The sequence below is a fragment of the Adiantum capillus-veneris genome, chromosome 17 (genome assembly GCF_014529385.1).
Source record: "Adiantum capillus-veneris isolate H3 chromosome 17, ASM1452938v2, whole genome shotgun sequence".
In the NCBI taxonomy this organism is placed as follows: domain Eukaryota; kingdom Viridiplantae; phylum Streptophyta; class Polypodiopsida; order Polypodiales; family Pteridaceae; genus Adiantum; species Adiantum capillus-veneris.
The window spans coordinates 25601370-25613958 of NC_140947.1; the positions used below are offsets into that span (position 1 = coordinate 25601370).

Here is a 12589-nt window from a genome sequence, read left to right on the forward strand (position 1 = left end):
GAGTCTCCCACCAAACAGTAATGGCCCAACTCACCTCTAGCACATTTTTGACCCAATTTATTACGTGTGAAGTTCAGGGAGTCATAGATTGACCATGCCCATCCAACATCGTAGACCCATACGGAACAATCTGCCACCACTGTTAATTGCAATAAGATTGAATGGAAGCCTTTATGGTTGAAGTAATCCACATGGTTCTTCTTTGGTGCAATGATTGGAATATGTGAACCATCGATGGCACCAACAACAAAGAGTATTCCTCGGAATTCACTAGCCAACTTCTCAAAGCGTGATGTAGAAGGCCAACGAATGTACATTTCTCTCAAACCTGAGTGAATGATGGCCTTGCCAAAATCTAAAACAATCCCACATGCTGTGCTCTTTGCACACCCATTCAAGTCACTTAAACCTTCCAAATGTGTGCCTGAAGCTAACCTTAGCATAGCGGCGGTCACACGTGTTGGAAGGTCGATGGCTTTGTGCATGTTAGTGACACGCTATTGCATGAAAGGAGCCACCTTCCCACAAGTGTAACAGAAGGTATCCTTGCTAACTCGGAGACGTCAATTGAACATGTTGTCACTGTAAGATTCTAGAAGGTAGTTGTCAACAAAATTTTGGGGCCGAGCATAAGCCCAAGCTTTTCTATGCTCGTGGCCTCTTCTTTTGCCAATGCTGATGTTGATTGATCGACCCAAACACTGGACTAAATGCAACCACGTCTGCAAGAAGGCCACATCATCTTGTTGTGGACTCTCCTTTAGCAATTCTGCAATTGCTACGAAGCACAAGAAGGCACACTGAAGTGCCATTTCTCTAGATATTGTTCTCGAAACCTGCAGGTTTACAAAACGCAATATAACTTATCAACAAAAAGAGGCAAAGACAATAGAGAAAAACACAATGAATTTTACGACTTGAGCCATAGATTGCAAGATGAGCGACCATAGGATTCACTAGTTAGTAGCTTGCTAGTTGTTGTCACTATTAGCATGTTTCAAGAATCCAACCACGGAGTCGCGGAAGCTAGCCAACAAATCCAAGCGCTTGATTCAACATCACCGGATGGTAACCAAATTTGAGGCTGACGTTGTTCCATAACCAATTTGTGCACTCAGCTGGGGAATTGCAAGTGCTTTTAAGGGCTGCTGCTTTTGGCCAAGGTCTATATAATAGACCCCAGCCTCTTAAGAGTGAACAATCGCCCAACTCTAGCATGTGTGTGTGTGTGTGTGTGTGTGTGTGTGAACTCTCTCATACGCATCAATTGTTGATTACATCTCTACATGTCTTCAAACTCGTTTTCTTGGGATATCTTTTGGTCGATATTTCTAGCCTTTTGGAGTGCTTCCGCCATTGTTTGGCCATAAGCATAGAGAGAGAAATGAAATGAAATGTTATATTAACGTCTTGTAAAGGCCATATTGACCTATAAGACCTTAGAGTTACATCATGGTGAATTTGATACAAGGTCTAGATAAAAAGAAGGAAAGAAACTAACTAAATAGAAACGCCACAAGAGCTGTAAGAGGTGGGTATCAAGAGCGTGAGAGGTACATATACAAAAAGTGGGTGTGTATCTTAGAGAACATATACAAAATGGTGGATATGTGTATCAGAATCTAGAGGTGGCTCGCATCGGTCGCTGCATGATTGTGTCGATGTCCTCCATGGTGAGAGTTTGCACAGGGTGTCTCCCATGTCTTGCCAATATAGATCTAATCCTCTGTTGCAACCTCCTCCTTTGATGGGAGCATAGAGAGAGAGAGAAGAAGAAGAAGAAGAGAATTTTAAGGTCGTAGGAAACTATTCCAAGAGACCTTCGATGGGAGCACAGAGAGAGAGAGAGAGAGATGAAATGAAATGAAATGTTATATTAACGTCTTCAAAAGGCCAAAACGACCTATGAGACCAATCTATCACAAAATAGTGAATCTGATACCATGTTTGGGTACAAAAAGACTAGAACAAAGATACTACTACTACTAGAATCCATCCTCATCTGCACTCTAGGTGTCTGAAGAGAGTACTGGAAACGGGGACAGCTGTCCATGGTGAAGCCATGCATCTAAAACCATGATGTCATCTGTGCTTACCAACATGAAGTGTCCCCTTGAAGAGCTAACTGTCTGGAAGACTCAAGGGCAAGTCTAGCATATTTGTCTCTAGTAGTATCCCACAAGCTATGCACAAAGGAGACTGATCTAGTAAGCGCCTCAATCTCCATAGGAGGGGCAGCTAGCTGTTCTCGAATGATAGTGTGGGATACGGGGGCCTTGCCTCTGATCAGTCGAGAGATCATAGATACCAAGGGCCTCTCCATACATCCTAGCCTACAGAAGGTCCCCATATCTGCACCCCATACAACACATAGGTGAGGCTACTAAAGTATCAAAGAGCCATAACTTTGTCTAAGGTTCCTGGAACTGGACGTGCGAACACATCCTCTCCAAGCCTCCCAAGGCCGCATAAGCTCTAGTCAGTCTAGTCTCTGCTGCTCTCCTCAAAGAAAACCTCGGCCCAGTGAAGACAACCCCAAGGTAAGTGTATGCATCTATATACTCTACAATCTCCTGACCATATATGAAACTACTGAGCCACTGTGGTTTGGTGTTAAACACCATAACCTTGGTTTTACCAAGGTTTACAGACAATCCACTATCCTCTACAAAACTGTGTAATGCATCCAACTGTCGTTGCATACCCTCTGGTGAGTTAGAGATCAACACTATATCATCAACATATAACAACAATGGGATCCACATCCTTGCCAGTTGGGCACCTCCATCACCCTCTCTGTCAATGTAATCAGATACCTCATCAACAAACATACCAAATAGAGTAGGAGACAATGGGCAACCCTGTTTCACCAATGGTGGAGTGAATTAAATCAGATATCCCCTCCGGGATGCGTACATGTCCCATCAGTGATCTGTATAGAGCCATAATCCCCCAAAATCAACACTTCGGCCCAGTGAAGACAACCCCAAGGTAAGTGTATGCATCTATATACTCTACAATCTCTTGACCATATATGAAACTACTGAGCCACTGTGGTTTGGTGTTAAACACCATAACCTTGGTTTTACCAAGGTTTACAGACAATCCACTATCCTCTACAAAACTGTGTAATGCATCCAACTGTCGTTGCATACCCTCTGGTGAGTCAGAGATCAACACTATATCATCAGCATATAACAACAATGGGATCCACATCCTTGCCAGTTGGGCACCTCTATCACCCTCTCTGTCAATGTAATCAGATACCTCATCAACAAACATACCAAATAGAGTAGGAGACAATGGGCAACCCTGTTTCACCAATGGTGGAGTGAATTAAATCAGATATCCCCTCCGGGATGCGTACATGTCCCATCAGTGATCTGTATAGAGCCATAATCCCCCAAAATCAACACTATGGGCACCCCCATTCCTGCAGTCTGCGCATCAATCGAGCTCTCGGCACCATGTCAAATGCTTTGCGGAAATCCACAAACCCACTAGTTTGGCTCCCACTTTGAAATCCTGAATACAAGGAATAAAGCTCGGTTGTGCCATAACATAGTCCACTGTACTGGCCCCGTGTCTATGTGGAAAGCATTGAAACCAGCTGCTCCAGGAAATCGTTGTAAGCCATTAAGTATGGCTAACCCATGTGTGGTCGTCATCCCATACTCCGTCTGCTCTCTGTCATGTGAGCATCTATCAAGCCCCAAGTCACCCACATCCAGCTCTCTAAGCATCTCATTTGAAGTGTCGTAGAAGACTGTCTGAGAGTTGCCCGTTCGGGCATTGAAGTCCCCTAGGAGGATGCGGGCTCTACATGTGAGGGTAACCGGTCTCAAGGACATAAAACAATGTGGAAAAAGAGGTCACAATCCTCACATCCATGATGGGGCTGGACAAGCCTTCACACACAAAGGCATGGAGAGTGGGGAAGAAGAGTGATGGCCCGGGAGAATCTTCAAAAGAGAGAACTCTCATACTACGCTTCCCCTCCTTGGAAGAGAAGAAGAAATTCCTGAAAAAGAGGCCTACTCTCAAGAAGACAGGTATTTTCCTCGGTGATGATCTCTCTCTCTCACAACTTGCGCATATGAGAGAGGTAATGCCAGAGATTACATCGGCAAGGGAGAAGGGAAAGACGGCCTTTTACAAAGATGGTCGGGTGGTGATTGTAGAGCGGCACTCTACATGACGGTGTGAGACCTATGGGACCACACTGAAGATGGCTACTTGGAATTGTAATGGATCTATGAGGTTGGACGTTGGTGCCTTTGAGGACAGTTTCAGAGACAGGGACATTGTTTTCTTCTCAGAGACTCATCAAGCCCCTGGACAGCTTATGCCACATGTGGTGTGATACAGCCCACAGGACAGTCGCGAGATCGGAGTATGGGAGTAGAGGTTCAGGAGCAGTGCTATTTAGGGAGGAGTTACAGCCACTACTACATATTGTACGGAGAGATGATCATGCTAGATACATGTGGGTTAGACTGAGAGCTGACACAAGCCGATTTCTAAGGATCTCTTTCTCGGGAAAAAAATTTCTTTCATCATGGATCGCTGAATTTCTCCTTCTTCGAGCCGCCCACTTTTTGCTACAAGAAGTTCACCTTGGAGAGTTTGGATTGTGGCTTCTTGTGAAGCCGCTTGCTCTTCGACGCGAGAAATCCTTTCGCATAGGTTCTTCTTCTCCTCTTTCCATTCCTCCATCTTTTGAAGAAAGGTTGCCTCCATCTCTTTCTTCCACTCCTTCACTTCAACTTCACGTATTGATATCCGCTTGTTGGTGATCGAGAACTTCATGTTGAGAGGGAGGCGGGCTATAGCCACTGGGGAGGCTATGTGAAAGGGGGTCAATGGGTAGCCCAATGGAGAGAGAGAGAGAGAGAGAGAGAGAGAGAGAGAGAGAGAGATTAAAACAACCAAAAAAATACAAGAAACTCTATAAAAAACAGCAAGAAACGCTTGTGAAACCCTAAGAAACAGAGAAAATCAGCTTCAAAACTTTAAAAACAGAAAAACACATTTAAAACCCTAAAAAACAGTGGCAAAACCCTAATAAACGGTAAAAAACAGTTTCGAATTCCTAAAAACAGCAAGAAACAGTGACAAAACCCTGAAAAACAGCATTAAAAAAAATGATGAAACCCTAAAAACAGCAAAAAGAGGTGACGAAACCCTAAAAACAGTGAGAGAGAATCCAAACCCATGGGGCGAAGAGAGAGAGAGAGAGAGAGAGAGAGAGAGAACTTTAACAATTGGGGAGCTCCCATGATCAAGAGCTCCGCTATTTTGATCTTTAAAAAAAACGGTTTAGTGGTGCTCGAGTGATGTCATTTTTAGAGGCATTGCTCAAGCGACACCTTCAAAATTTAATTTTATGCGTCGCATATGCGATGATGTGTGAGCGACACCTTTCGTCTCCTTTCTCGTCTCATATGCGATGCATTTTGCGTTGCTAAAAGCGTCACTTATGTGACGTTCTTGTAGCGACGTCTATAGCGATGCTTTTGCATTGCTTAAAAGTGACACCGTCCCTATATACAAACGCTTCTAGTATTGCATGGGATCCTAAATACATGCACTATTTAGGCACAGCTACAGTCGATTTTGGATGCTTTGGTTAGATTGGAGAGCACGTACCCTCCCTATGTTTCAGCGGGTCCATGTTGACTATGTATTTCTCTTCAAAACCTCTCTTCGTCAATCTCTTACATATGCCCATGACCTAGACGAGCTCCCTTCCTTTCATTATGAGCTCGACTTTGACTGTTGCTGATTTCTTATATGTAATGTTTTTATGGTTTTCCTCGATTTGAGGTTTCCCATTAGTAATTCAATCTATCATTACTACAAAAAAAAGTGTGTGAACACTCTGCTCAGCAAGGAGACACTTGCGTCACCTAATAAGCATGAGGAATTGTCTACTTGTATGTGCCTCCACAGTCATCTTTTTTAAATTGATCGACATTCTCATATGCTTTTGCTTTTTTTATAACTATCATGGGATATTTTGGTCTTGCACTAAACAAGATCTATTATCTGTCATGCTATATCACCAAAAATCTAGACTCCAGATATAGATACTCATGCATTGGTAGCACTCACAGACCGTGCAACAGCATTTTTTGTAAATCAGCACGTCTCTCGATTCAGGAGATGTAGACTTCTGCAGCAATTTTTTTTTGTAGTTACTGGCTGTCTATACATTTGTTTTTGTTATCTGTAGGGAATCTTGATGGGCTATGGAGATTATAAGCTGCTTAAGCTTCAATATGCAGTTAGCGTTATGGTGTTTCAAAACATTGTGATTTTATGTGACGAACTGTAAGATATGTTTTCCACGGACGATTGTTGAAACTTAAGGTTCTGGTATAATTGTACATGGGCTCTTTATGAGAAGTCAAAGGATTGGGTCAGTAGTGCTTTATTTACAGAAAATAGTGACTTTGTTGGATTACATTTCTTTTGTATCATTGTATATCATTCTGTGCGTTTTGGCCACCTACTAGCTCAGCAGATTCCAGAGAACTGTCCATATATCATCTCTTTATAAGTAGCTGGTATCATTCCATGTAGGCTTGATACATTGTATGGGAAGAAGTATCTTGCGGACAAATGGAAAAACAAATGGAATAAAAAAACAAGATGCCCTGGGGAAAACCATTGCATACACCATGTGTGCAAAACCACTATATCATCTCTTTATAAGTAGCTGGTATCATTCCATGTAGGCTTGATACATTGTATGGGAAGAAGTATTTAACTCTCTTGCAGACAAATGGAAAAACAAATGGAATTAAAAAACAAGATGCCCTGGGGAAAACCATTGCATACACCATGTGTGCAAAACCACAAGGACGGCCCAATACTGCTGAACTACGAAAAAGATGTGATTGCAGCATAGTTTAGAGGAGAAAGCTGAGATTGAATTGCGGCAGAAATTTGCTGGAAGCTCTTTAGCAGCCCAAGTGGACAAACTCCAACTTGGGCTGCTACAGAGCTTCGTACCACAATCACAAGTTCTAAACCACTTGTATCCTCTCTCTCTCTCTCTCTCTCTCTCTCTCTCTCTCTCTCTCTCTCTCTCTCTCTCTCTCTTAGATGACTCAGCAGCACACGCAGATGTGCTCAAACGTACACTCTCAAATTACTGGTCTTTCCTCATTCTTATATGTAAATGAAAATATTCTTCATGTCGTAAAAATAATTTTGAATGCATACATGTGTCATATGCAGGCAGAGCTTGTGGGAGAGGTGGAGGGTGAAAATGAAAACAAGCTATCTGTTTCAGGATGATAAGTCATCCCTATTTCAATTAAGGAGCTTTGGGGGAAAGAACACACCACTACAAGATGAGACAGAGAGGCTTGTGCAAACTTGAGAAAAGTCGAACAAAGTGAGGCTGACACAGAGAACACGTTCTATGTCACAATCCAGAAACATAGATAGCGAGGCAAAAAAGCCAAATGTCATGGCAGAAAAATCATCAATTTTTAATGTTTCGGATTTTGCATTTCCATCTTGGTGCCCTTTTCATGTTTGGAGGCAAAGAGGATTCTTGGTACCACTAACCAAATGATCAGATCAGATAGCATGATATGAATGACCAGAAAACTATACAACGGTTTTTGAGCGATCGTTAGTGATTTGGTCTCTGGTTTTAAAGTTTCCAGACAAGATGGACCAGCTGAAAAGTGCAGAAAATATGGATGTCTGCCTACATTCCATATCTGAGCCTTACAAAAAAGACACAGAATACGAATTCCAAGGGGCAGCAAGGATGGCATGTGAGTCAGTGGAACGCAGAAACTTGGTTCACATGTTCTATGTTTGGTGAAATGAGGAAAGGATGGTCTAGGAAGGAGTCGCCGTCTATATGGTGGCGTGTGATGTTTGTACTTTTTTGCCTGCCCTTAAATGTCTCTTACAGATTCCAACAGGTATGTTTATGCAAGGAGAACAGAGAAGATCACCAGTGTTTTGTCTACCCGTGATTTCTGTCACATACATCATTAGAGCCTGCAGCTCACCATGTTTTCTCGCCGCCTTTCTGGTCACTATCCCTCCAGAATTTTGGTTTTCATTTAGTTCCTTCCCGCACAGTAACCTTAGAGAATGGCACAATGACGACTACTAATGTAACTCCAGCCATAGCATTCAAAGGTGTATGAGTCTTGTCTTTCACGCTGCCGGACTAGATATGGTCTTCAAGAAGACTAAGGCAAAAGAAGCTCTCAGGGTCTCTCTCTCTCTCTCTCTCTCTCTCTCTCTCTCTCTCTCTCTCTCTCTCTCTCTCTCTCTCTCTCTCTCTCTCTCTCTGTAATTTGCTGGAAACCTAGAGTGGGGCTGTCGCATGTTTTTTCGAAAACCTGTTCAAGCCAGAAAATGGCTCCCTCAAAGTTCTGCAAGAAGGATTTGAGGCTAGCTTATGTTTTCAAGATTTTGTGGGAAAGTTCAAATTTTTGTACATGGTTTTCACTTTCTCATAAACGGGTGAAAATCATCCAAAGGTGGCTCCATAAACTCATTTTCCCGTGCCCTGATGCTGCTGAGCGCTTCATCAAGCTGTTGATGATTATTATTTTGAGGAAGTTTCCTGGAAGCTTTGCTAGATTGCTTATTATCTCTGTTCTCTCTTCTCTTTTCTCTCTTCTTCTCTATATACCAAACGACAGTAAGTTACCAAAAAACAGTTGGAAGCTCACCTTCCGCTACGCGTCCCTCTCACTCTCCCTCGTCTGGAGGACAGGTCATGCACTTGTCTAAACAAGTTAGACAAGTGCCGTTCCTCTTTAGCAACATCAAAGGAATGAGCTCCTTAAATGCACAATAATGTGCAAGTACATTTTAATACCCACTTAAGATTAAGAAGATGCTAGCAAATGAAAGTTCTCCTTGTGTTTTAGGTGCATTTGCACGCTCTTCTTTCATTGGAGGTTTGTAATACAAAGTCTGAGTCTCCTTATTTCAACTACACTTGCACAATCAAAATATATTTGAATCTCCTATCTCACAAACATGTCACTGTAACACATACAAACACATAGGTGTTTTAAGTAACTCATAAATTATTACTATGAGCAGGACGAGAGAGAGAGAGACGTCCAACACCCTTTGCTTAGGGTGTAAACACAATCCTAAAGTCGTGGATTCAAATTGGGTCTAGCCATTGAATGGGTGATGGCCATAGCCAATCGGTCAAGTGTATTTGGTAGGCGGAAAGGTAGTGTCACAAAAGTGACTATCCTTTCACCGAAATGTCCATGACCCTTTGGTTAGGATGTTAGAATTAAATCAAACACAACGAGAGAGAGAGAGAGAGAGAGAGAGAGAGAGAGAGAGAGAGAGAGAGATCTTTATTAGCATCTTTCAAAAGCACTCCATGTCATTTGCAAGCTCTAATTATATGTGCGTGTTGTAGTGTGAGCCCTCTTTGAGTGATGATAGGGAGTATTGGAGTGGCTTTTTGAAAGAAGTCTGTGATTTGTGATTGTCAACCTCCACTAAAATGCAAGTGGTTGGATGTGGCTCTCTAATTCATTAGTAGGAAGTGAACGAGTTGTATATGGTCTCTAGACTTCATTATGCTATGTGCACAGTGGTGTGTATCGACTTCGTATACCCTCATATGTTGCATAATGCTCCTCACTCTTTACTTCATCTTGGTGCGCCTTGCAAGTTCACTTAGTCTATCTCAAGTTGGGTTGCTCTCTCAGCAACAATCTGTAATCTCTGGGGTGAAAACCTAAGTTGTTAGATTTCCACTTTAGCATTGTCTTACATGTATGTGTCCATATATCTATGTCTTTGAATGAAGCCATCCTCTCAAATAGTCTAGAAGTGGGTGTTTGGGTGGAATCATATATTATAATGCAAAAAAAAGAGGGAAAACAAAAAAAAACAAATAAAATCACTATCACTAAAAAGTGAAAGAAAGCTAGGATGGTGAAAACCAATGAAAGGGCATGAAAGGTAATTGAGCTCTCCGGTGCTATCGCTTGCCATGTCTCCCATCCTCGAATGTTGTAGAGGTTCCCCATGAATATCCTTCTACATGGCACATGTCTCAATTCGGAGTATAATCGCTCTCTCTCTGAGATGTACCTCTTGTCACTTTGTTGTCAGAGGGCTGCCAATTCCAAGCTATTGGAGAGGTGTCACTGTTGAAGGCTGTTGACCGAAGTGGCAGGTGTCAAAAGACTCGCGATTGCTATTGCTTTTGTGTTGTTCCCCTTCTTTCAACTTAGCATTATGCTCAAGCTCCTTTTGCAATTCTTTGATCTCCCTCTGTCATCAAGGACAGAAAGCCTATGTTTCACCATGCTTGAAAATTTCATTAGGGATTTGCTTTCCCTTGTGACTGGGGATGCATGCACACATAAATCACTTCATTTGGCCACACAATGTCGTCTCGCTACATCAAAAGCAAGATGTACACATAGATCACTTCATCTGGCCACATGATGTCCTCTTGCTACATCAAAAGCTTGACAATCTTGTCCGTTTGGTGGTATCATGCGATCAAAGACAAAGAATTCCCAAATATATACAATGTCACGAGCAGGTACCTAGTGTTTTTTGGAATTCTCTCATCCATACGAAAGTCGTGTAAGGCCACATGCCTTCAAGGTGTTTCCATATGGTGATGAAAACAGCACAGTGCTTCCTAGTGACAGGCGTGTTTGGGCATATTCTGTAATTGACGCGTTCCAAATGATGACCGGTTTGTTGGGTTGCCAAATTACTACCATAAGCCAGTTTTCCCTTGCTTATTGGTTATAGGTATGCCCCCTGACGAGCGAGACACAACACACAGATGCAACGTACTATCTCATTTTTTTGAGTTTCGTTCTACTTCTTGAGAATCATCCATGCATTTAAAGTTATATCGACATATTTTAAAACGGTCAAAATATAGCCTTAACATAGGCCCCATTGGCGACCAGCGGAGGCCGGGAGCCATGGGGAGCAGGTATTATGGGGGGCAGGGCCAACAGAGCCACCATTATTAGTGCAATCTGCAGGCGAGTGCTCAGTCGCGCAGTGTTCACCTGAATATGGCGCAGAGGTCAAATTATTTAGATTATGCATGCTGAGGTGTCATCACCTCGTCAATTTTAGGGTGCTGACCTGCCGTTACCCCACTGATTGTTGCAGGTTTGGATTACGAGCTGCAAATTTGATGCATGCATTACGAGCACTGACTTGGCATGCAATCATTGGTAATAATCATTGGCAATGATTGGAGGAGCTAGACGATGATTTTGCATGCTGAGCTCGACACCTGATATTGGTCGTCTGCGCCTTTGGGATTCTACGTGCTGAGATGTCATGCATTGTACAGCCCTGCACGCTAATTCTGTCTTGTAATGTGGGAGGGATGGACAGCCAGGATGGCCTGCCCCCCGACCCCGGACCTTGACAGTATTGGTATCTCTTTGTCCATGTGAAGACCTTCGTGACATCAAGTTAAAGTGCAACGTCAGGATTGTTGGGGTTGGAGAAGGGTAAAGGTTATATATTGACACCCATTACCATTCTCGATGTTTATAGAAACTTAAGAGGTAACCTTCATCTTGAATCTGTATCGAGTGGATTTTTCCTTCAATACTCCATGCTAGGAGTGAAATAAGAAATATGAAGAAAGGGAAAGTTTGTAGCGACCAAGTTCCAACACTCCTTGTTGGGAGGCAAAATTACAAAGATAGTGAACGTTGATAGTGTCATTAACTCTTCGAAGCATTACTAGGCAAAGTGTTTTCAACAGCTTGTGCAATCCCTTTATTGTACCAAAAGAAATTTGATTTCTCTCAAAAGCAGATAGTGAAATCCAAAATCAATATACCCCCATGCTACTTCAGTGGTGTTGCAAATGCAAGACCATGACAGTTCAGAATATTTAACGACCAGGTACCTGTAAGGAGCATCATGTTTCTTTGTGCTTAAATATAAAATGGATGTAATACAAACTTGAGCTTGTAGAGGTATGACTTTATTTTGTCCAACAATCTTGATCCTCTAGAAGTACACATGAGGAGCATCATGTGGTTCTTGCACCAAACTTGAACTTGTTGAGTTACACCAAAAGAGCATCATTTTTTTCTACGTAAATATAATTGTACTAAAGTACAAACCTAAGCTTGTAGAAGTATAGGTTTTGTTTCTCCATCGAAGAACTAGGGTCCTCAAATTATACGACTTTGATGTCATAACCTCATAAAGGCTTCAAAGAGGTCCCATACTTGGCAAGCATAGATGCTAACTTTTCTATCCATCTACCCCTTCATATGGTAACACCCAAAAAAACAATGTCGTAATCTCAAGCCTTCTAAATTTGACTATGTAATCAAATTATTACCAAAAGTAAGATTGGAGTAGTCAAAGCTTTGTAAAATATTGCTTACGCACCATGAGGCTAGAACATACATAAGGTATCTTGTACGAGAAGCCAAGAACAAGGACGTTACACAGGGATAATTATTGGAAATCTTTGTCTTGCTCACTCCCTCACTTTGATTTTGGCCACTAAAACACTAAAAATTTGCAAATACTAAACTTTACTCGCCAAACATTCTTGCCA

The 12589-nt window shown here is 42.2% G+C and overlaps 1 protein-coding gene across 2 annotated transcripts in view; it reads left to right on the forward strand.

Moving 5' to 3' along the window:
• The window catches only part of LOC147436941 (uncharacterized), a 118622-nt gene extending 110363 nt beyond the window's left edge, over positions 1 to 8259 (forward strand). The window contains exon 7 of one of the 2 annotated variants that reach the window (XM_086486338.1): positions 7246 to 8259. In XM_086486338.1, the coding sequence (XP_086342464.1) occupies positions 7246 to 7390 (145 nt within the window). In that variant the 3' untranslated portion in view covers positions 7391 to 8259. Of the gene's footprint in view, positions 1 to 6235; positions 6515 to 7245 lie in introns of those variants that run through there. The other variant, XM_086486339.1, reaches the window with a different exon arrangement.
• The last annotated feature ends 4330 nt before the right edge of the window (positions 8260 to 12589 follow it).